Source organism: Neovison vison, chromosome 3 (genome assembly GCF_020171115.1).
Source record: "Neovison vison isolate M4711 chromosome 3, ASM_NN_V1, whole genome shotgun sequence".
Lineage (NCBI taxonomy): Eukaryota > Metazoa > Chordata > Mammalia > Carnivora > Mustelidae > Neogale > Neogale vison.
The window spans coordinates 198,892,294-198,911,747 of NC_058093.1; the positions used below are offsets into that span (position 1 = coordinate 198,892,294).

The 19,454-nt window shown below is 49.4% G+C and overlaps 1 protein-coding gene and 5 non-coding genes across 6 annotated transcripts; 1 reads left to right on the plus strand and 5 right to left on the minus strand.

Annotated features, from left to right (window-relative positions):
- Positions 1 to 1,838: 1,838 nt before the first annotated feature.
- On the minus strand, positions 1,839 to 6,489 carry UBC (ubiquitin C). The gene is given in 15 exon segments (XM_044243532.1): positions 1,839 to 2,989; positions 2,992 to 3,058; positions 3,060 to 3,143; positions 3,145 to 3,216; positions 3,218 to 3,552; positions 3,555 to 3,779; positions 3,782 to 3,996; positions 3,998 to 4,152; positions 4,154 to 4,317; positions 4,320 to 4,463; positions 4,466 to 4,541; positions 4,543 to 5,212; positions 5,214 to 5,419; positions 5,421 to 5,561; positions 6,405 to 6,489. Coding segments are annotated over 14 exon segments (3,648 nt in total). The 5' UTR covers positions 5,559 to 5,561; positions 6,405 to 6,489; the 3' UTR covers positions 1,839 to 1,892.
- Positions 6,490 to 12,799: 6,310 nt separating this feature from the next.
- On the minus strand, positions 12,800 to 12,871 carry TRNAA-UGC. Its single transcript has one exon. It is a non-coding gene; the product is annotated as a tRNA-Ala (tRNA).
- Positions 12,872 to 15,243: 2,372 nt separating this feature from the next.
- On the minus strand, positions 15,244 to 15,315 carry TRNAD-GUC. Its single transcript has one exon. It is a non-coding gene; the product is annotated as a tRNA-Asp (tRNA).
- A 491-nt stretch (positions 15,316 to 15,806) lies between these two features.
- On the minus strand, positions 15,807 to 15,879 carry TRNAF-GAA. Its single transcript has one exon. It is a non-coding gene; the product is annotated as a tRNA-Phe (tRNA).
- Positions 15,880 to 17,563: 1,684 nt separating this feature from the next.
- Positions 17,564 to 17,635, minus strand: TRNAD-GUC. The gene has a single exon. It is a non-coding gene; the product is annotated as a tRNA-Asp (tRNA).
- A 245-nt stretch (positions 17,636 to 17,880) lies between these two features.
- On the plus strand, positions 17,881 to 17,952 carry TRNAA-UGC. Its single transcript has one exon. It is a non-coding gene; the product is annotated as a tRNA-Ala (tRNA).
- Positions 17,953 to 19,454: the final 1,502 nt, after the last annotated feature.

Here is a 19,454-nt window from a genome sequence, read left to right on the forward strand (position 1 = left end):
TCGAGACTCATCTAGTAAGTGAATCCTCTCACAGCAGTAACTTGTGCGAAACCAAACTTCAGAGCGCTTTGAAGATTTAAGTCACTCTGTGAAACTGAACACGTTTAGTACCTGTTCATTAAATCGACTAAAGACCCCTTAATAGCAGAAATGGTTCTTATTCATCACGTTATCATTATGGTTCCTCTATTTGTTGAGGGGGGGGCTGCTGTAAAATGTTTCACAAGGGATTGTTAGTTTGGTGGTTTTGTTCTTGAGAAAATGACATGAGGTATTTTTTCCCTTATGCAAAATGAAGAGATATTAGAACTCTTGCCAAAACTATAAAAGATGTAAATGTGAAAAAGCAAGGTATGGGACAGGCAACAGTACACTACGTTTTGTAATGGAGGGGATTAATAATTAGTGGTTGCTTGCATATGCATAAACCCTGAAAGTATTTTGGGGCAGGGATGGGTCTGGAGAACTGGATGGATGCAAGACAGCATGGAGGACATTACATACTATTTTAAACTTTTAAGGACTTTTTTTAAAAGATTTTATTAACAGAGAGATAGATCACAAGTAGGCAGAGGCAGGCAGAGAGGGAGGGAGAAGTCTCCCCGCTGAGCAGAGAGCCCAATGCGGGGCTCTATCCAAGGACCCTGAGATCATGACCTGAGCTGAAGGCAGAGGCTTTAACCCACTAAGCCACCCAGGTACCCCTTAAGGAATTCTTAAAAATTATTTAATTAAGAGAGCCAGAGTGGACAAGTGGGGCCAGGGGAGGGGTGAGGACTGCAGGAGAGGGAGAAGCAGACTCCCTGTTGAGCAGGGAGCCAGATGCAGGGGTGAATCCCAGAAACATGAGATCATGACCTGAGCCAAAGGCACTCAACTAAGCCACCCAGGTACCCCTAAAGACTTAAGAACTTGCAAGCAGGGGGAGGAAGGGGGGGTGGAAATTCAAGCAGACTCCCCACTGAGTTGGGGGGAGCTTGACACAGGGCTTGATCCCACACCCTTGTAATCACCTCAGCTGAAATCATGAGTCAGACACTTGACTGAACCCACGCAGGTGCCCCTATTTTAACATTTTTATATATCTTAAACATGTTGTGTTACCTACTCAAAAAATTAAAAATAGAAAAATATCATGGGAAAATTAATTGTAAAAACAAGTTCTAAGGCAGATTTTTAATTCTGAGAAACTTATTACACAGAAATCTCATATCTAAGCCATACTTTCAAAGTATTGGTATACAAAGGAGCTGTGTATAAGGATGTACTTTGCAACAGAACAGCAAAAATCTAGAAACACTTTGGTGCATGGGTTAAATCATAGGGCATCCATACAATGCAATAGCAAGAGCATTAAAAAGAATGAGGTAGGGGGGCGCCTGGGTAGCTTAGTGGGTTAGGCCTCTGCCTTCAGCTCAGGTCATGATCTCAGGGTCCTGGGATCGAGCCCTGCATCGGGCTCTCTGCTCTTCAGGGAACCTGCTTCCCCCTCTCTACCTCTCTGCCTACCTGTGGTCCCTGTCAAATAAATAAAATAAAATATTAAAAGAAAAAATGAGGTACATCTAGATACGGTGACATGAAAAGATGTCCGTAATTACACAGCTTTTAAAAATCTGAGAAACTCCAAAAAAATAAAAAAATAAAAAGCTGAGAAACTCTGTACTGTGAACGGTCCTATTTGTTACACGTACATCTGTGTATACAACCTCCAAATTTTTATACTGAGATTTCTTACCTTCTGGACACTAGAATCACGGAGACTGAAAACCGTGCCTCCTCACACCCTCATCCAAACTAAAAAGAAACCCTCTCCCGCCCACAAAAAACACACACTATTTGGAATGCAACAACTTTATTGAAAGAAAAGTGCAATGAATTTTGTCAACAGCTTAAAAGGGGGAACTTAAGACACCACCCCTCAAGCGCAGAACCAGGTGCAGAGTGGACTCCTTCTGGATGTTGTAGTCGGACAGGGTGCGCCCATCTTCCAGCTGTTTCCCAGCAAAGATCAACCTCTGCTGGTCAGGGGGGATGCCCTCTTTCTCTTGAATCTTCCCTTTCACATTCTCAATGGTGTCACTGGGCTCCACCTCCAGGGTGATGGTCTTACCGGTCAGGGTCTTCACGAAGATCTGCATGCCCCCTCTGAGGCGGAGGACCAGGTGCAGGGTGGACTCCTTCTGGATGTTGTAGTCGGACAGGGTGCGCCCATCCTCCAGCTGTTTCCCAGCAAAGATCAGCCTCTGCTGGTCAGGGGGGATGCCCTCCTTGTCCTGGATCTTCGCCTTGACGTTCTCGATGGTGTCACTGGGCTCCACCTCCAGGGTGATGGTCTTACCGGTCAGGGTCTTCACGAAGATCTGCATGCCCCCTCTGAGGCGGAGGACCAGGTGCAGAGTGGACTCCTTCTGGATGTTGTAGTCGGACAGGGTGCGCCCATCCTCCAGCTGTTTCCCAGCAAAGATCAGCCTCTGCTGGTCGGGGGGGATGCCCTCCTTGTCCTGGATCTTCGCCTTGACGTTCTCGATGGTGTCACTGGGCTCCACCTCCAGGGTGATGGTCTTACCGGTCAGGGTCTTCACGAAGATCTGCATGCCCCCTCTGAGGCGGAGGACCAGGTGCAGAGTGGACTCCTTCTGGATGTTGTAGTCGGACAGGGTGCGCCCATCCTCCAGCTGTTTCCCAGCAAAGATCAGCCTCTGCTGGTCAGGGGGGATGCCCTCCTTGTCCTGGATCTTCGCCTTGACGTTCTCGATGGTGTCACTGGGCTCCACCTCCAGGGTGATGGTCTTACCGGTCAGGGTCTTCACGAAGATCTGCATGCCCCCTCTGAGGCGGAGGACCAGGTGCAGGGTGGACTCCTTCTGGATGTTGTAGTCGGACAGGGTGCGCCCATCCTCCAGCTGTTTCCCAGCAAAGATCAGCCTCTGCTGGTCAGGGGGGATGCCCTCCTTGTCCTGGATCTTCGCCTTGACGTTCTCGATGTGTCACTGGGCTCCACCTCCAGGGTGATGGTCTTACCGGTCAGGGTCTTCACGAAGATCTGCATGCCCCCCTCTGAGGCGGAGGACCAGGTGCAGGGTGGACTCCTTCTGGATGTTGTAGTCGGACAGGGTGCGCCCATCCTCCAGCTGTTTTCCCAGCAAAGATCAGCCTCTGCTGGTCGGGGGGGATGCCCTCCTTGTCCTGGATCTTCGCCTTGACGTTCTCGATGGGTGTCACTGGGCTCCACCTCCAGGGTGATGGTCTTACCGGTCAGGGTCTTCACGAAGATCTGCATGCCCCCTCTGAGGCGGAGGACCAGGTGCAGAGTGGACTCCTTCTGGATGTTGTAGTCGGACAGGGTGCGCCCATCCTCCAGCTGTTTCCCAGCAAAGATCAGCCTCTGCTGGTCGGGGGGGATGCCCTCCTTGTCCTGGATCTTCGCCTTGACGTTCTCGATGGTGTCACTGGGCTCCACCTCCAGGGTGATGGTCTTACCGGTCAGGGTCTTCACGAAGATCTGCATGCCCCCTCTGAGGCGGAGGACCAGGTGCAGAGTGGACTCCTCTGGATGTTGTAGTCGGACAGGGTGCGCCCAACCTCCAGCTGTTTCCCAGCAAAGATCAGCCTCTGCTGGTCAGGGGGGATGCCCTCCTTGTCCTGGATCTTCGCCTTGACGTTCTCGATGGTGTCACTGGGCTCCACCTCCAGGGTGATGGTCTTACCGGTCAGGGTCTTCACGAAGATCTGCATGCCCCCTCTGAGGCGGAGGACCAGGTGCAGGGTGGACTCCTCTGGATGTTGTAGTCGGACAGGGTGCGCCCATCCTCCAGCTGTTTCCCAGCAAAGATCAGCCTCTGCTGGTCAGGGGGGATGCCCTCCTTGTCCTGGATCTTCGCCTTGACGTTCTCGATGGTGTCACTGGGCTCCACCTCCAGGGTGATGGTCTTACCGGTCAGGGTCTTCACGAAGATCTGCATGCCCCCTCTGAGGCGGAGGACCAGGTGCAGGGGTGGACTCCTTCTGGATGTTGTAGTCGGACAGGGTGCGCCCATCCTCCAGCTGTTTCCCAGCAAAGATCAGCCTCTGCTGGTCGGGGGGGATGCCCTCCTTGTCCTGGATCTTCGCCTTGACGTTCTCGATGGTGTCACTGGGCTCCACCTCCAGGGGTGATGGTCTTACCGGTCAGGGTCTTCACGAAGATCTGCATGCCCCCTCTGAGGCGGAGGACCAGGTGCAGGGTGGACTCCTTCTGGATGTTGTAGTCGGACAGGGTGCGCCCATCCTCCAGCTGTTTCCCAGCAAAGATCAGCCTCTGCTGGTCGGGGGGATGCCCTCCTTGTCCTGGATCTTCGCCTTGACGTTCTCGATGGTGTCACTGGGCTCCACCTCCAGGGTGATGGTCTTACCGGTCAGGGTCTTCACGAAGATCTGCATGCCCCCTCTGAGGCGGAGGACCAGGTGCAGGGTGGACTCCTCTGGATGTTGTAGTCGGACAGGGTGCGCCCATCCTCCAGCTGTTTCCCAGCAAAGATCAGCCTCTGCTGGTCAGGGGGGGATGCCCTCCTTGTCCTGGATCTTCGCCTTGACGTTCTCGATGGTGTCACTGGGCTCCACCTCCAGGGTGATGGTCTTACCGGTCAGGGTCTTCACGAAGATCTGCATGCCCCCTCTGAGGCGGAGGACCAGGTGCAGGGTGGACTCCTTCTGGATGTTGTAGTCGGACAGGGTGCGCCCATCCTCCAGCTGTTTCCCAGCAAAGATCAGCCTCTGCTGGTCAGGGGGGATGCCCTCCTTGTCCTGGATCTTCGCCTTGACGTTCTCGATGGTGTCACTGGGCTCCACCTCCAGGGTGATGGTCTTACCGGTCAGGGTCTTCACGAAGATCTGCATGCCCCCTCTGAGGCGGAGGACCAGGTGCAGGGTGGACTCCTTCTGGATGTTGTAGTCGGACAGGGTGCGCCCATCCTCCAGCTGTTTCCCAGCAAAGATCAACCTCTGCTGGTCAGGGGGGATGCCCTCCTTGTCCTGGATCTTCGCCTTGACGTTCTCGATGGTGTCACTGGGCTCCACCTCCAGGGTGATGGTCTTACCGGTCAGGGTCTTCACGAAGATCTGCATGCCCCCTCTGAGGCGGAGGACCAGGTGCAGGGTGGACTCCTTCTGGATGTTGTAGTCGGACAGGGTGCGCCCATCCTCCAGCTGTTTCCCAGCAAGATCAGCCTCTGCTGGTCAGGGGGCCCTCCTTGTCCTGGATCTTCGCCTTGACGTTCTCGATGGTGTCACTGGGCTCCACCTCCAGGGTGATGGTCTTACCGGTCAGGGTCTTCACGAAGATCTGCATGCCCCCTCTGAGGCGGAGGACCAGGTGCAGGGTGGACTCCTTCTGGATGTTGTAGTCGGACAGGGTGCGCCCATCCTCCAGCTGTTTTCCCAGCAAAGATCAGCCTCTGCTGGTCAGGGGGGATGCCCTCCTTGTCCTGGATCTTCGCCTTGACGTTCTCGATGGTGTCACTGGGCTCCACCTCTAGGGTGATGGTCTTACCCGTCAGGGTCTTCACGAAGATCTGCATTGTCTATCAGGAGAAAACAAAAACAAAGAACCCCCGACTGTAGCAGACAACTCGCATGTGAACAGAATCCTACCACTAAGTTACTGACGGTCTTATGTTCCCCCAAACAAGCGTCCCCTAAAGAAGCTAACTAGGAAAATAGGAGAGGCTGCCGAAGTGCAAATTAGCTCCCAAGCCAAGCTTCCGACCCCTGCGAGGAGGAAAAAGCACAATACCGGTGAAGTGAAGGCGCGGGACTCACTTATGTTCCCCTCCCTCCTCACTGATGTCTGCCCCGGCCAATTCCGCAGGGTCCTCCCCGGGCCTAACCCTTGCGTCCCGCAACTGACCAAAGTCAGCTCCACACACATGACCAGGCAGCCCCACCCGGGATTGTGAGCCCACAAAGGGGTGACATCACGCGACCGGCGCGGCGAGCGGGTCCCCTCCCCGAGAACAGGGGCAGGACTGCGGAGTGGCACGCGCGTTTAATGCCCACTCGCTGCGACGAACCGCGGAGCCAGCGCGGCCGCGGAACACACTTCGGCTTCCCTCACTCACACGGCGCAAGGAGCCCCGTTAAGGCCTCACGGGCCCGTCGCGTTTTCATCCACTCACGACCATCCCCCCTCCCAGGCTTCTCCCTCCAAACTCAGCCAGCCTCACAACCCCCGCTTCTTCCAGTCACGGATCCGAAGCGGCCGCCATCTTGCCGCAACCCTCCCCCTCAGAGACCTCGGCTCCCGCGCCCCGGGAGACTAAACGCCTCCGCCTCCGCTCCGCCGGCAGCGCGCCGCTCGGCCTCCCGCCTCCCCTCCCCTCGCCCGGCCACAAGACCCCCGGGCAGCAGAGCGGCCCACTCCTCACCAAACGGCTGTGACAACAGCTCACACACAACCACGGAAAACGATCTCCCGGCCTCCACGGAACTGCCTGCGCCACACCCGGCGCCTCCTTATATAGTAATCGGTGGCGCCTCTCCGATGGATCCCTCCGCAGAAACGCCGAGAAGGGACTACTTTTCTCACACTGCCTGCCGTCCGGAGAGAAAACTAGTGCCCCCCTTCCCCAAATCATCTAAAAGCCCCTCCCGATATGTTTACCTGTCAAGGATGGGCTGTAGACTGAATCGGCTGAGTAGGGGGCCGCCGTCCTTGGCGCCCGCGCGGAGGGATCAGCGCGTCTGTTGAGTGCTACGCATACGGTCGTGGCCGGCGCTCGATCTCGGGGGCGGAGGCACGGGGGAGGGGAGGGAAAGAGCCCTCGGAAAGAGCGAAAACCCGGCGCGGAGTCCTTAGGGCGCCCGGAGCGGGCTGTCCCCTCCGGACCCCGACAACCCCCTCCCCTCGGCCGCAACGGTCCTCGCGGCTCTCGAGACCCGCCCTGGACTGAGAAGGGTCTGGCGTCGCGCGCCCCTCGCCCCTCTGCGAGCTCAGAGGTCTTCACGCCGGGGCACGCTCCGACTCTGTCCCCTCCCCCACTCCCACCCCGGGCTGTGGCGACCCGCCCATGCCCCCCCCTCCCCCGCGCGGGCGCGCGGACAGGACGGATGACTAGACAGATCAGGGCTTGGAGGTGGGCCAAGCCTGGGCCCCCAGTCCGCACTTGGGTCAGAGCGCCCCTGGGGTAGACCGGGGGCGGCGGGGGGGGGGTGGTCCCTAAGCCCAGGTCTGAAAAGGGGAGAGAAACCCCATCTACGGGAGGTGCCTCTGGAAGCCAACCGAACTTTCTAGATTGTTCTTTGGCCTTCCTGTTTCATCTGCGCCACTTGGGTTGGGAAGGCTGTGCTTGACTACAAACAGAGGCGTCCCATCTTCCTAAGTGTCTACTCGGGGGAGCTCAGCAGTGCACCCTAAATACGCCTGAGGTTTTAAACACCCTAATTAAATCCCAGCTCTGTGCATTTGTGGTTGAGGGGAGAAAAAGCACCCTAATATCCCAAATAGAAAACTTCATTCTAGGGCAGAGTGCAATGTGGATAGAAAAAGAGTAGAAGATTGCCAACCAGATCTTTCTCGTTTTGTGATTTCTAGGTGTCCTTTCTCCAACGTATTTTTTAATAAGTGTTTTAAAGATTTATGAATATGAAAAAATATATATGTATGAATATGGTGAAAAACAAGAGGCTTTTGGAAGCTTAAGGTGAAAAGTTTCCCTCGCATGCTCAATTTCCCAGCCACTGCCCCTTCTGGACTCTCCTAGAAATATCCCCCATTTCTACAATATAGAGAGGAGAAAGATATTTTAATTTCCGTACTCAAAGCTTTCAAAAAAAAAAAAAAAAAGGAAAAATTGCTTTAAAAATGTTCTGTCAGGGGTGCCTGGGTGGCTCAGTGGGTTGGGCTCTACCTTCAGCTCAGGTCAGGATCTTAGGGTCCTGGGATAGAGCCCTGTGTCAGACTCGGCTCAGCGGGGAGCCTGCTTCCCACCCCACTCCCACCTCTCTGCCCACTTGTGATCTCTGTCCCTCAAACAAATAAATAAAATATTTTTTTAAAGTGTTCTGGCATTAAAAAAGGATTCATTCCTGTTTTAAATTATGAACGTTGTAGTATTTCAACTTTCCTAAAATGTGCATCAAAATGAAATTGTGTTTTCTTTTTTGACCCATGTATGTAGGTATTTTCGAAAAAGGTCTGAGTAACTTTCAAAATAGACTTTAATCTGTGCAAATTTTAACATTTTTTCAAAGAGAATGAATTGTTACTGGAAAATTAAAATGAATAGTAAAGACAAAATGTCGTTTTTGTGTTTATTTTTTTTTTTTTCAGGTTAGCAGGAGACCCCAGTAACTTCCAATCCAGGCTTTTATGAAGGTTATTTCTAGAACGTTTTAAAGGAACAAAACATGGGGGATTCTTATAGGGGTATTTCTTCCCAAATTTTGGGCAGAAGTTTCAGAGAACCAAAATGCCCAGGTTCTTTCTAAGGTGACCAGGCTTAGCTTCATACCACACCCTGCTCGCTTTTGGCTGTGGCTTTTGCTGACAGCCTCGTGATTCATGTTGTTTAAAGGCTGAGTCACGAGCTTTGTGACATAGCTTTTTCCAGAGTACAAAAGGTACAGAGAAAAACAGGCCTGATTTCAGAGGCAGGGGAGGGAGAGGAGGAAGAAAAAAGGCTCAGAGGGTGGGCAGTGGGTCCCAAGTGAGTTATCTCCAAGGAGAAAACAACATTCTTAGGAACACTGGTGTTGTCTCTAGCAGGAAAAAAAAAAAAATGCTCTGAAACACCCTGCATTCCTTAAGCCCAACAGTGGGTTGTGTGAGAGCAAATAGAAGTAAACATTTGTGCAAGGGCACTGGGGTGACAGGGAGGGGAAGAGAAAGTGAGACAAATGGCTGGTGTGTCCCTAGATTCTCAAGCAGAAGTGACTTGGCCCCTCAGTGGACATTTGACCATGACTGGAGACCATTTTTGGTTGTCCCAACGGTAGTGTTAGCAGGGAGGAGGAAGTGCCACTGGCATTTGGTAATAGAGGCCCTGGAGATGCTGCTGCAGGTCCCCTAGGACACAATCACCCAGTCCCACATGTCAGTAAAGCCAAGGAGGTTGAGCAACCCTGCCCTACAGGGGAATTTTGTTGTCCTCATTACAACTGCTTTTCTGTTTGCCGAGAAGACCTCCCAAAACCTACATGTCCCACTTGGACCCAGGAATTGGATATCAACTCACGTCCCTGAAACCTAAAATCCCCTGACCTAGAATGTAATGTGCTAGAATGTGCGAGATCCAGGGTGAGTCACTGGATCCATTTTCAGTTCCTTCCACCCACAGATCCGGCCTTTGCAAGTGCCCCAGAAGAGATTGCTTCAGAGGGCCACCAATGCAAAAGCGACAGAGGCCCAGTAACACGGAGGGATTGGCGGGCAGGGTTGAACACGTGATGGGCTGAGCTCACAAAGGGCCTGGGCGTTGGGCTGCTGCAGGGCGGGGGTGTTGCCGAGGAATCGGTCCCTGTTTATCTGCCTGCCTTCCTTCCCCGCAGGATTCGGTTCCACTGGAGGTCACGACCATATCTGGAACTTAACTCAGCGTCATGAGAAAGTCCAAGGGCACCAGAATCAGCAAACATTCCCCGCCCCCAAGAGAAAGAGTGAAACCAAGAGCTGGCTGGGAAACGTTTGCCTTGCTTTGTCATTGGTTATATAACCATAAAAGGTAGTCAAAGGTTTGTGCAGTTTAGGGGGGAAGAAAAGCGCGAGCGCGAGGGACTGTTTCTTTTCCATGTTTACATGAATACATTTGCACTGTGAGCTCCGTGTTAAAAATAACCAGTTTCATCCCCCACCAGGCAGGAAATCAGCCTGTAGCTTCAGTCCTCAGATTTGCCTGCTTTAGGAAGATTGAGAAGTTAGTCTACAGGAGATTTGTTTTGTCCTTAATTCGTTGTTTTTAAGCTGTGGCAAAACAGACACATGACAAAATTTACCATCTTAACCATTTTTAAGCAGACAGTTCATTGTGTTAGGTATACTGTGGGGACGGAAATAATTTTCCCTTTACTCTCTGAGTTCTTAGCTGAGACCCTGTAATGAAAGATTAACAAGAGAGAGAGAAAAAAAAAACCCAGAAGTTTATTAACATGTATATTTCATGTATACATAGGAGATACCCAGGGGAAATGAATAATTCAGAGGTGGTTTTAGAATTTAGGCATAAATACTATCTTATAGGGAAGGAAAAGGGGAATTTAGGCCTCTCAGTGGGGAGTCGATGGTTTTTAGGAAAAATGAATAGAAGAGATGGGAGGTAGGATAGTTTGTGACAGTTTAGTGTCTTACTGATGTGGGAAACAAAGGCAGAAGAAAAATTATTAAATTTCCTTACTACCTGCAGCCCAATGACAAGTCCTTGAAGCAGGCAGAGTGACTTTCCTTTAGGGACTCAGCTGCCTTGACGCTGATACTTTGCTAAGGGTAAGGGCAAAAGATAATCCGAGCCCAAACCACCTTCTCCCCTGCTCCAAACCTCAGCCCAGGATCCTGTAAGTCTAGTTTAACATATAAAAATTCCTTTAGAAATTTCCTTTATCTCTAAACCCCCAAGATACATGTTGGCAGTCACCCCCCCAAGCATATGGGCCACCGATACACATCTGAAGGGTCTTATTAGTAAGGTTTCATTAGACAGTATGAAATGACTCTTTCTCCAGGTCCTGGTAACCTTCTTAGAGACTTAATTCCTAACCCCCTCCCAACTGGAAAGTATACAATGGGCCATTCTTCGTGACCCCATGGAAGCTCTTTCTACCCACGGGTCCTGTCCCTGTGCTTTAATAAAATCACCTTTTTCTGCCAAAGACAGCTCAGGAATTCTTTCTTGACCATCAGCTTCGAACCCTAATGTCTTTCCTACAGCATTACTTCTAGTCTCCTGTCCTGTGACAGGAGCCAGTCTTCCTTAGTTGGTGAGGCACTAGGGAGGCGCGGGGTGAGAGGGGTCTACAACCAATGAGCCTGCTAGAAGGATCTGCATTGAGGATACAAGGAGGGTTCACGAACAGCCTCTCTCCCATCCGCTATTTTTCAAGTGACTTTAGCTAAAAAAAAAAAAAAAAAAATTCCCTGGGGGGTCTCTGGGTGGCTCAGTTAGGTAAGGGTCTGTCTTTGGCTCAGGTCATGATCCTAGGGTCCTGGCACCGAGCCCCACATTGGGCTCCCTGCTCAGTGGGGAGTCTGCTTCTCCCTATCCCACTGCTGCTCCCCCTGCTTGTGCTCTCTTGCTCACACACTGTCTCTCAAATGAATTAATCTTTAAAAATAAGTAAATAAAAATAAAATAATAATAATAATAAAGCTCTCTGGGGCACCTGGCTCAGTCTTTGGGCGTCCAACTCCTGACCTTGGCTTAGGCTGTGATCTTGGCATTGAGGCATTGAGCCCCGCAATGGGCTCTGCAATCATCCTGGAGTCAGCGTGACATTCTCTCTCTCTCTCTCCCTTTCTCCCTCCCTCTCTCCCTCTCAAATAAATAAAATATATTTTTTAAAAAAGTTCCCCATGCCCCCTTCCCCCAGCACCTGGCATCCACTAATCTACATTCTGTCTCTCTGAATTTGACTACTCCAGCAATGTTATATAATGAACGTTGTTTTTTTAAGTGTAAAATAAAATGTAATAGTTGAAAATGACTTATTTCTCCAAGATTCACTACAACGTTTCTAGGCAGCTACATTCCCCAACAAGCCTCATGGTATTTTTTTTCCTTGTCAGTGTGTTATTAAATATATTTAATTATATGGTACCAAGTAAAAACAGAAGCCTATAATTGGTTTCGTGTTAGGCCTGATTAACTTTAGAAATTACCTCAACATTTTGTTCCCTTAAAACCTTGTTGACATTTGGAGAGAAATAGCCTTCACAGAAGCTCCTTAGCTATCATCCACCCGCCATCCACCCAACTGGTAAGTCATCTTACAAATTTCGGTTTCATCTTAAAAGTGAACCCTTTATCAAGAGTCACGTCCCGCCAGATCTAAGACGAGAAGCTTTTATGCTTTATTTATTTACTTATTGTTTTTATGCTTTAAACTATGAGGTCAAGTCACATGAGAGACAGGATTTGATGGGTGGTAAATTCATTATTACTGCAAAGAACTGAACCCACAGAATGCAACAGGATCCCTTCTTTCGGTAAAGACATCTTTAATCTTTAATGACCAAAAAAATACAGATCGTGTATAAATAAAAACATGAACAGTATGTGCATCAAAACCATTGATTCATTCATTCATTCACTCATTCATTCAATTTATGACCTGTTGCTGATGGATGAAGCAGGAAGCAAAATCCTGCCTGCCGGGAATGCTGGCTTCCTTTCTGGTCACTCCCAGACTGGCTGGTTATTAATAGCACAAACAAAGGGCAAGGGCCAACACAGTCAGATCTTCCATATTTGTCCTCTGATGGCGAGAATCAGTCACCAGTGCTGGGAGCCTTGAACTGCAGTCACAGTGCCAGGAAAAGGACCCTGACTTCCCCAGTTGATCTTTCTCACTGGGTCTCTCTGGTTTTAGTCATCAGATGATTTTTGCCTTTTTGTTTTTCCACTAACAGCTCCCCTTAGCCTCTTCCGACAAAAGTATATCAGGAGTGTTACGGGTTTCAGAAAGGTAGGGTCATGCCTATCTTGAAAATCCCATCTCCTAAGTAGTGACTGGAGTTGTAATAATCACATATATGGCGCTTTAATGATGAAGAACGGGGGCAGAAAATAAGAATCAGGAAACAAAAGACAAAACAGAAAAAAAGAAAACATAGTGGAGATGCCGGGGATCGAACCCGGGGCCTCATACATGCAAAGCATGCGCTCTACCACTGAGCTACATCCCCCTCCCCTCTTGCCTTGCTTTCTGAAATTCTCTGCTATACTCTATTCTTAAGATTTTCTTCCCCCTTGTTTTTCTAAGTTAAAACTTTATACAATTAAATATGTGTTTGGGTTTAGCATAAGCAAACCAAAATAAATCTTCCCAAATAGATCCTTTCTATATAGCCTTGCAGCTGAAATTCTAGCGGATATCAGGACTAAAGAACAAAAAGGACAAAAAGAAATTGACCTATATTTGATTGTTGCTCGTCACAGAAAAGAAGGGACGGGAAATGAGTTTCTTTCCAATAAATAAGGGTGTTGCCCTGATTGCACCTCCATCCAGAAGTGTCTGGTTCCCGGACCTTTAAAACCATTCCAGGGTGAAATAAATGATGGGGGCTAACGACAGCCCTTGTCGTGATGAGCGCTGGGTGATATATGGGAGTGTTGAATCACTAACTATATTGTACACTGAAACTAATATAACACTGCATGTTAACTATATTGGAATTAGAAAACTTAATTTAAAAAAGTATCCCAATCTTCAGTGAGTTTGAGGTTTGCAGACCTTCCCCCTCCCAGAAAACTTTTCTAATATAAAAATAAGCAAATTAAAAAGAAACAGAAAAAGAAACGTCAAATTCATGGCTTTGAGGTAGGAATTGCTTTGCATAGCCCACTGAAAAGAACCATTTTTAACTGTCACTTAGCACAGCTGTGCAGAGTGCTTATGAAGCACCCCAGGGGAGAGAACATGTTGCTGTTGTGTCCTCCAAGTCCCCAGGGGGCCACTCGGGGTGAAGGAACTGCTGAAGGCAAGGAGAGAGCAGAAAACGAGGGCTTCACCTCTTTCCACTGGCGCTGGAGCTTTCTGGGCAAGAAACAATTCACTTACTCCGATGGGGAAAACACACTCTGCCACCTCTGTGATTTCATATTCTCACCTCTCTGGGCCTCATCCATAAAAAGGGGATCTGATTAGTGCCTACTCCCCAGGGTGGGGGTGGCCATTGAACAGCTATGCCTGAAACATTTAGAACAGCGCCTGCTACAAGGTCTGGCCCACCTGTGGGTTCTCAGGATGACAAATGATACTGTTATTATGTATCATTTTTATCATTATCATATTATTATTATTATATCATTATGTATCAATATATTATGTATATTACTGTTATTATGTATGAACTCCAGTGGAGAGACACCTTGGCCCCGCACAGGAGAATGTCACCATAGGTGATATTTTGGACGTGGTTTGGGAACGAGCTAAGGGACGGTGTTCAGTCCAGAAGGTGCCCCTGTTTTTTATCTTGCCACACTACTCTGCTCAAAACAAACCTGGTTGTGTTTCCTCTCTGCATAAAACCCTAAAGTCGAATTCAGACTCTTTAGTCTGGGCAGTAAGGCTCTCTGATCCACTTCTCTGACCTCATCCCTTCCTTCTCTCCCCCTTCTGTGCACACACCTGCCTCCTTGCTATTCCACAAACACACACCCTCCTTTGCACCTCAGAACCTTTGCACCTGCCCTTTCCTCTGCCAGCAGAGCAGAGCAGAACAGGGGTGCTCCCCAGATCTTCTGGTGAGTGGCTCCTTCTCATTGTCTAAGTCTTCAGCAGGACCTTCCTGGACACCTCACTAATGGGGTCTGCCCATTCCATACACTCCCTAGTATGCCCTCCTACCTGTTTTGTTTTTACAGCATTTATCACTTTGGGAGACTTTTTATAGCATTTGTTTATTGTCTGTGTCCTAAACTCAGTAAGGCAGGATCTGGGCCACTCTGGTTCCTGCCGCAGCCCCAGTGCCTAGAACAGGGCCTGACACCTAACACGTTATCAGTAAATATTTGCAGAATGAATGTGTGGGGGTGTGTGTGTGACCCCAGACAAACAAATGAAAGAGTAGGAGCCTGGGAAGGCTGACAGCTACTCAAGAAGGAGTCCGCAAGGGAGTTAAGACAAGAAGACGTTTCAGTGTAGCGGCCCCGACCTCCTGTGTCAAATCCATAAACTTTTTTTTAAGGGCCAGCCTGGGTCCTGGGCAAGATCCAAGAGGATGGAACTATCTGGGGGCAGAAGGAGCATTCCTGGCCTTGAAAGGCGGCAGTCCTTTTTGGGGACAGCACCGACCAAACCGAGCACTTCAGAGACGCGCTGTGGGCACGCGGGAGATGGAAATACCGTCGCAGCGCGAGAACTTTGTCTTCTTATAACCGTGTGACACTGGGCTGGACCATGACTGTAACCAGGTCCTCAGTCGGCGCCCGCCAGACCGAATCTCGCCGGCTTGTCACTTGATTTTCCTCGAGTAAGGAGATTTCCGCACATGTGGACGAATTTGATTCTTTCGGGAGAGAAACGGAAGAGGGGGGGAAAAAAGTGTTCTGCAGCCTCCCCGTCGGGGAATCGAACCCCGGTCTCCCGCGTGACAGGCGGGGATACTCACCACTATACTAACGAGGAGCGGCGTTACGGCGAGCTCTTCAGATGCCCTTTTTAAGACATGCACAAGTTCCGCCGAGCATCAACACCCACCAAAGGGTTTTATATTTTATTCTTTTTTCCTTCAAAACAGAAGAACAAAAGTCCCCTTCGATTCCGTCTTAGAGAAGCTGTTCCCTGCTACGTCCTTGATTCGGTCGGGAGAATTCAGGGAACAGAAATGAATAAACAGGAAGCCAAAATTAACGAGCAGATATCAGCAAACACGTAACACAGATTAATACGCGCTTAAGAAATAAGAGGAAAAAAAATCAGGAAAAACACAGCCTTGTTGAAATTTCTCAGATTGCAAGGAAGTTTCCCTCCGCTCTGTCGACGGGTGGCTACCACTCGGAGCTTTTTTAAATAAACCGAAACCGGTTTAATGATTGGAAAGAATTAACTTCGTCTCTTCGTGTGTTGTATTTTCTTCAGCTCCCTTTCATGCGTGAGTGGGAAAAAAAATACGGACCTGCCGAAACCCGGGATCGAACCAGGGACCTTTAGATCTTCAGTCTAACGCTCTCCCAACTGAGCTATTTCGGCTGCTGGCTGTCACGTTTTACTCCGCTCCTCCTGGTCGTACCACCGACCCTGGTTCGTCCACCTGGGGATCGATGCCGGGAGTGCCGGACAAGCAGGGACCCATGCCGCCAGGTTCGCAGATACCTACTCCTTCTCGTCCTTCAAGGTCACCGCCTCCGAGACGACCTCCCCGATCTCGCTTCCCAGCAGGACCTCCAGCCCCTTACTGCTTGCTGTTAGCTTACATATTGTTTTTCCTTGTCCATTCTCTGTCTCCCCAGCTAAAATGACAGATCCCTGAGGGTCAATTCTGTATCCTTCAAGGTCTAGAACAGTGCCTGGTAGGTAGTATGTGCTTAATAAATATCCGTTGAATTAATGAACAAGTGAATGGATGGATGAGCAGTACCTGACTCAGAACCCCACTTTCTCAAGCCCCCTTCTACCCTTGGGTGCAACTCCCCAAGCAGCCTAAGGTGTGACAGGGATGCTGACCAGCCAAGGTGTGTGTAGGACGCTTTGTCCAGATTGTGACTTTCCTTGGGGCAGTGAGTGACTCAGATCCTAGCACCACCGCCATACCTGTGGCACTCGCTCAGCTTCAAGGCATGAAGAAATCAACAGGTTGGGTCCAGGTTTGGCGTTTTCTGCTTTGGGAAATGGAAGGGGAGTGAAGTCTGGAAGAGGATGTAGAGTGGGGAGGCTTCATGATGCGAAGTCATTTAATAAGTGTTTGGTAAGCACCTAGTGACCTTCTTGCCCAGTCACAAACACACTAACCAGATAATCAGTATAATAACAGTGCTAAGAAGAGAAAGAAACCAAAGTTGTTTGTATGTAGGCCTTTGCTTTTGCGTCCTTTCCCTAAAGGCAAAATTTCATGCATGGGATTATTAAGTTAGATGGTGGAATTCACAGCTTTCCAGGTGCTTTCCAAATGGACTGAAGCCATTTACACTCCCATCCGCCCCTTCCAATCCTTTCTTCCCCAAACAAGTCCTGATCTTTTTAAAAACGTGATTATTTAAAAAATTGAGGTGAAATGCACAAAACATAAAGTTAACCATTTCCAAGAAAAAATTTCGTGGCAAATAAGTACATTGACAATTCTGTGCAACCCCTATCTCTGTAGTTCTTTAAAAACCATTTAAGCATATCACTTTGGTAAAAATCGCATAGGGAAGGAAGGAAACAAGAGAAAAAGGAAGGGAGGGAGGGAGGGAGGAAGGAAGGAAGGAAGAAAGGTAGAGAGGGAGGGAGGGAGAAAAATAAAATTCAAACAGTACAAATCTGTGCAGAAGGGAAAGTGAGCACGGTTCCCACCTGTGCCAGTCCTTCCTTCCAGAGATGACCAGTGTCCCGAGTAGACCGTGAGGGGTGCAACCTTGGGCAAGTTTCGAGCTGCTCTCTGCCTGCACTTCCTCACCTGCCTAACCTGACCACGTAGCCCCTGTAGGCATCACAGGAGCGCACACCTGTAAAACGTTTATCCACACCCCCGATGCGTTAGTAAGAAATGTATAATAACTGGTTATTATCATTACTCTGATACCCACCAGAATTAGAAGTAATAACACACTTGCAGCATACACGTATTTTACACCTACGAGGGAACCTATTGAGCACGCGGCTTAGCACAGCACGCTCCTATAACTTACAGGGAGTGCCAGGAAAACCTGTTTCATTGTTAAAACAATTACAGTGTCTCCCCGTCGGGGAATCGAACCCCGGTCTCCCGCGTGACAGGCGGGGATACTCACCACTATACTAACGAGGACAAGCCCTACCAGTGTTCCTCTGGGTCAATTCATATAGAAAGAGCGCTGTCTGGCAGCCGCGCCTGTTCGCTCTGGTACAGGTTTGTACGGGTTTTTACGGCCCCTGGCCGGGGCGCTTCACCCGGCATAAAGAGGCCTCTCGGAATCGATGAGACACTGAACATCCGGGAAGGAAGAAACGTGCAAAAGGGATGAAAATGCGGCTTCTGATATTCCCGGTCCCAGGAACCGCGCCTCGTGGCCAGGGGATGTAGCTCAGTGGTAGAGCGCATGCTTTGCATGTATGAGGCCCCGGGTTCAATCCCCGGCATCTCCACTTTTTTTTTTTTTTTTTTTTTTGGCTTGAAAAATCTGTCGCACCACGGGAAGACAAAGCAGGGAGAGGGACCCAGAAATAAACTCCCATAGGTAGGGCAGCCCTAGGAAACGTCCGGGGCCTTGTCCCATATGTGGATGCTGGGATAACTCCCTCCCCCTCGGAGATTCCCCTTGAAGAGCCAGAGGTGGGCCCCGGAATCTGCATTTCTACATCCTAGTTATTCGAGCCATCAGGCAGATTTCTTTTTTCTTTTGTCCTTTAAATTTCAGTTAACATACAGTGCAATATTGGTTTCAGAAGTAGAATTCAGTGATTCATCACTTACATTAAACATCCAACGCTCACCATAAGGGGTGCCCTCCCTAATGCCCACCCCCCATGTACCCACCCACCTCCCTCCATCAACCCCGTTTGTTCTCTATTGTTAAGAGTCTCTTGTGGTTTGTTTCCCTCTCTCCTTCTGCACCCCCTTCCCATATGCTCATCTGCTTCCCTTCTTAAATTCCACATGAATGAGATCATATGGTATTTGTCTTTCTCTGACTTATTTCACTTATCATAATACACTCTAGCTCCATCCATGTTGTTGCAAATGGCAAGGTTTCATTCTTTTTGCTGGCTGAGTCACATTCCGTTGTACGTGTCTGCCTCTTCTTTATCCATTCCTCAGTCGGCACACATCTGGGCTCTCTGCACAGTTTGTTGATAATCTGCTATGAAAATTTGGGGTGCATATATCCCTTCGAGTCTGTATTTTTATATCCTTTGGGTAAATACCTAGTAGGCGATTGCTGGATGGTGGGGTAGTTCTATTCTGAACTTTTTGTGGAAACTCCAGACTGTTTTCCAGAGTGGCTGCACCAGTTTCTTACCAACACCTGTTTCTTCTGTTAATTTTAGCCACTCTGACAGGGGTGAGGTGGTATCTCATTGTGGTTGTTTCCCCAATGATGAGTAACGTTGAGCATCTTTTCATGTGTCTGTTAGCTGTCTGGGTGTCTTTGGGAAAGTGTCTACTCCAATCCTCTGCCCATTTCTTAACTGGATTAAGGCAGTGATTTCTAAGGAGGGTTTCGCAACTGACAGTGTATTCAGTGACTCCTCAGCGCCCAATGCTGGTAGTGTTCATGCATTGAGCACCTACTTGTGCCCAGGTATGGTGCTAAATACTCTGGTGTTCTTGAATAAGACAAGCAAACCTTGATTTCCAGAGAGTAGTTCTTGGCGAGTAGTGGTAAGGTTTGCCAACAGTTAGACTGATAGCTGGAGACTAAAGGGGTCGGGCATGGGTGCTGCCGTGCGCTAGCTACCAGGGAGGTTTACCTGCAGAATCGGAAGAATGCCAGCTGCTGAGGCCCGAGGCTGGGAAGGGGAGGGGGTGCTCTGTGTCGAAGCAAACCCTGTGCCTGGAGTTTGGTGAATGAGGGTATGAGAGCATCAAAGATTCCAGAAGGCCTGATGCGGAAGGACGAGATCAGATGTGTTCCCAGGCTCCCTCT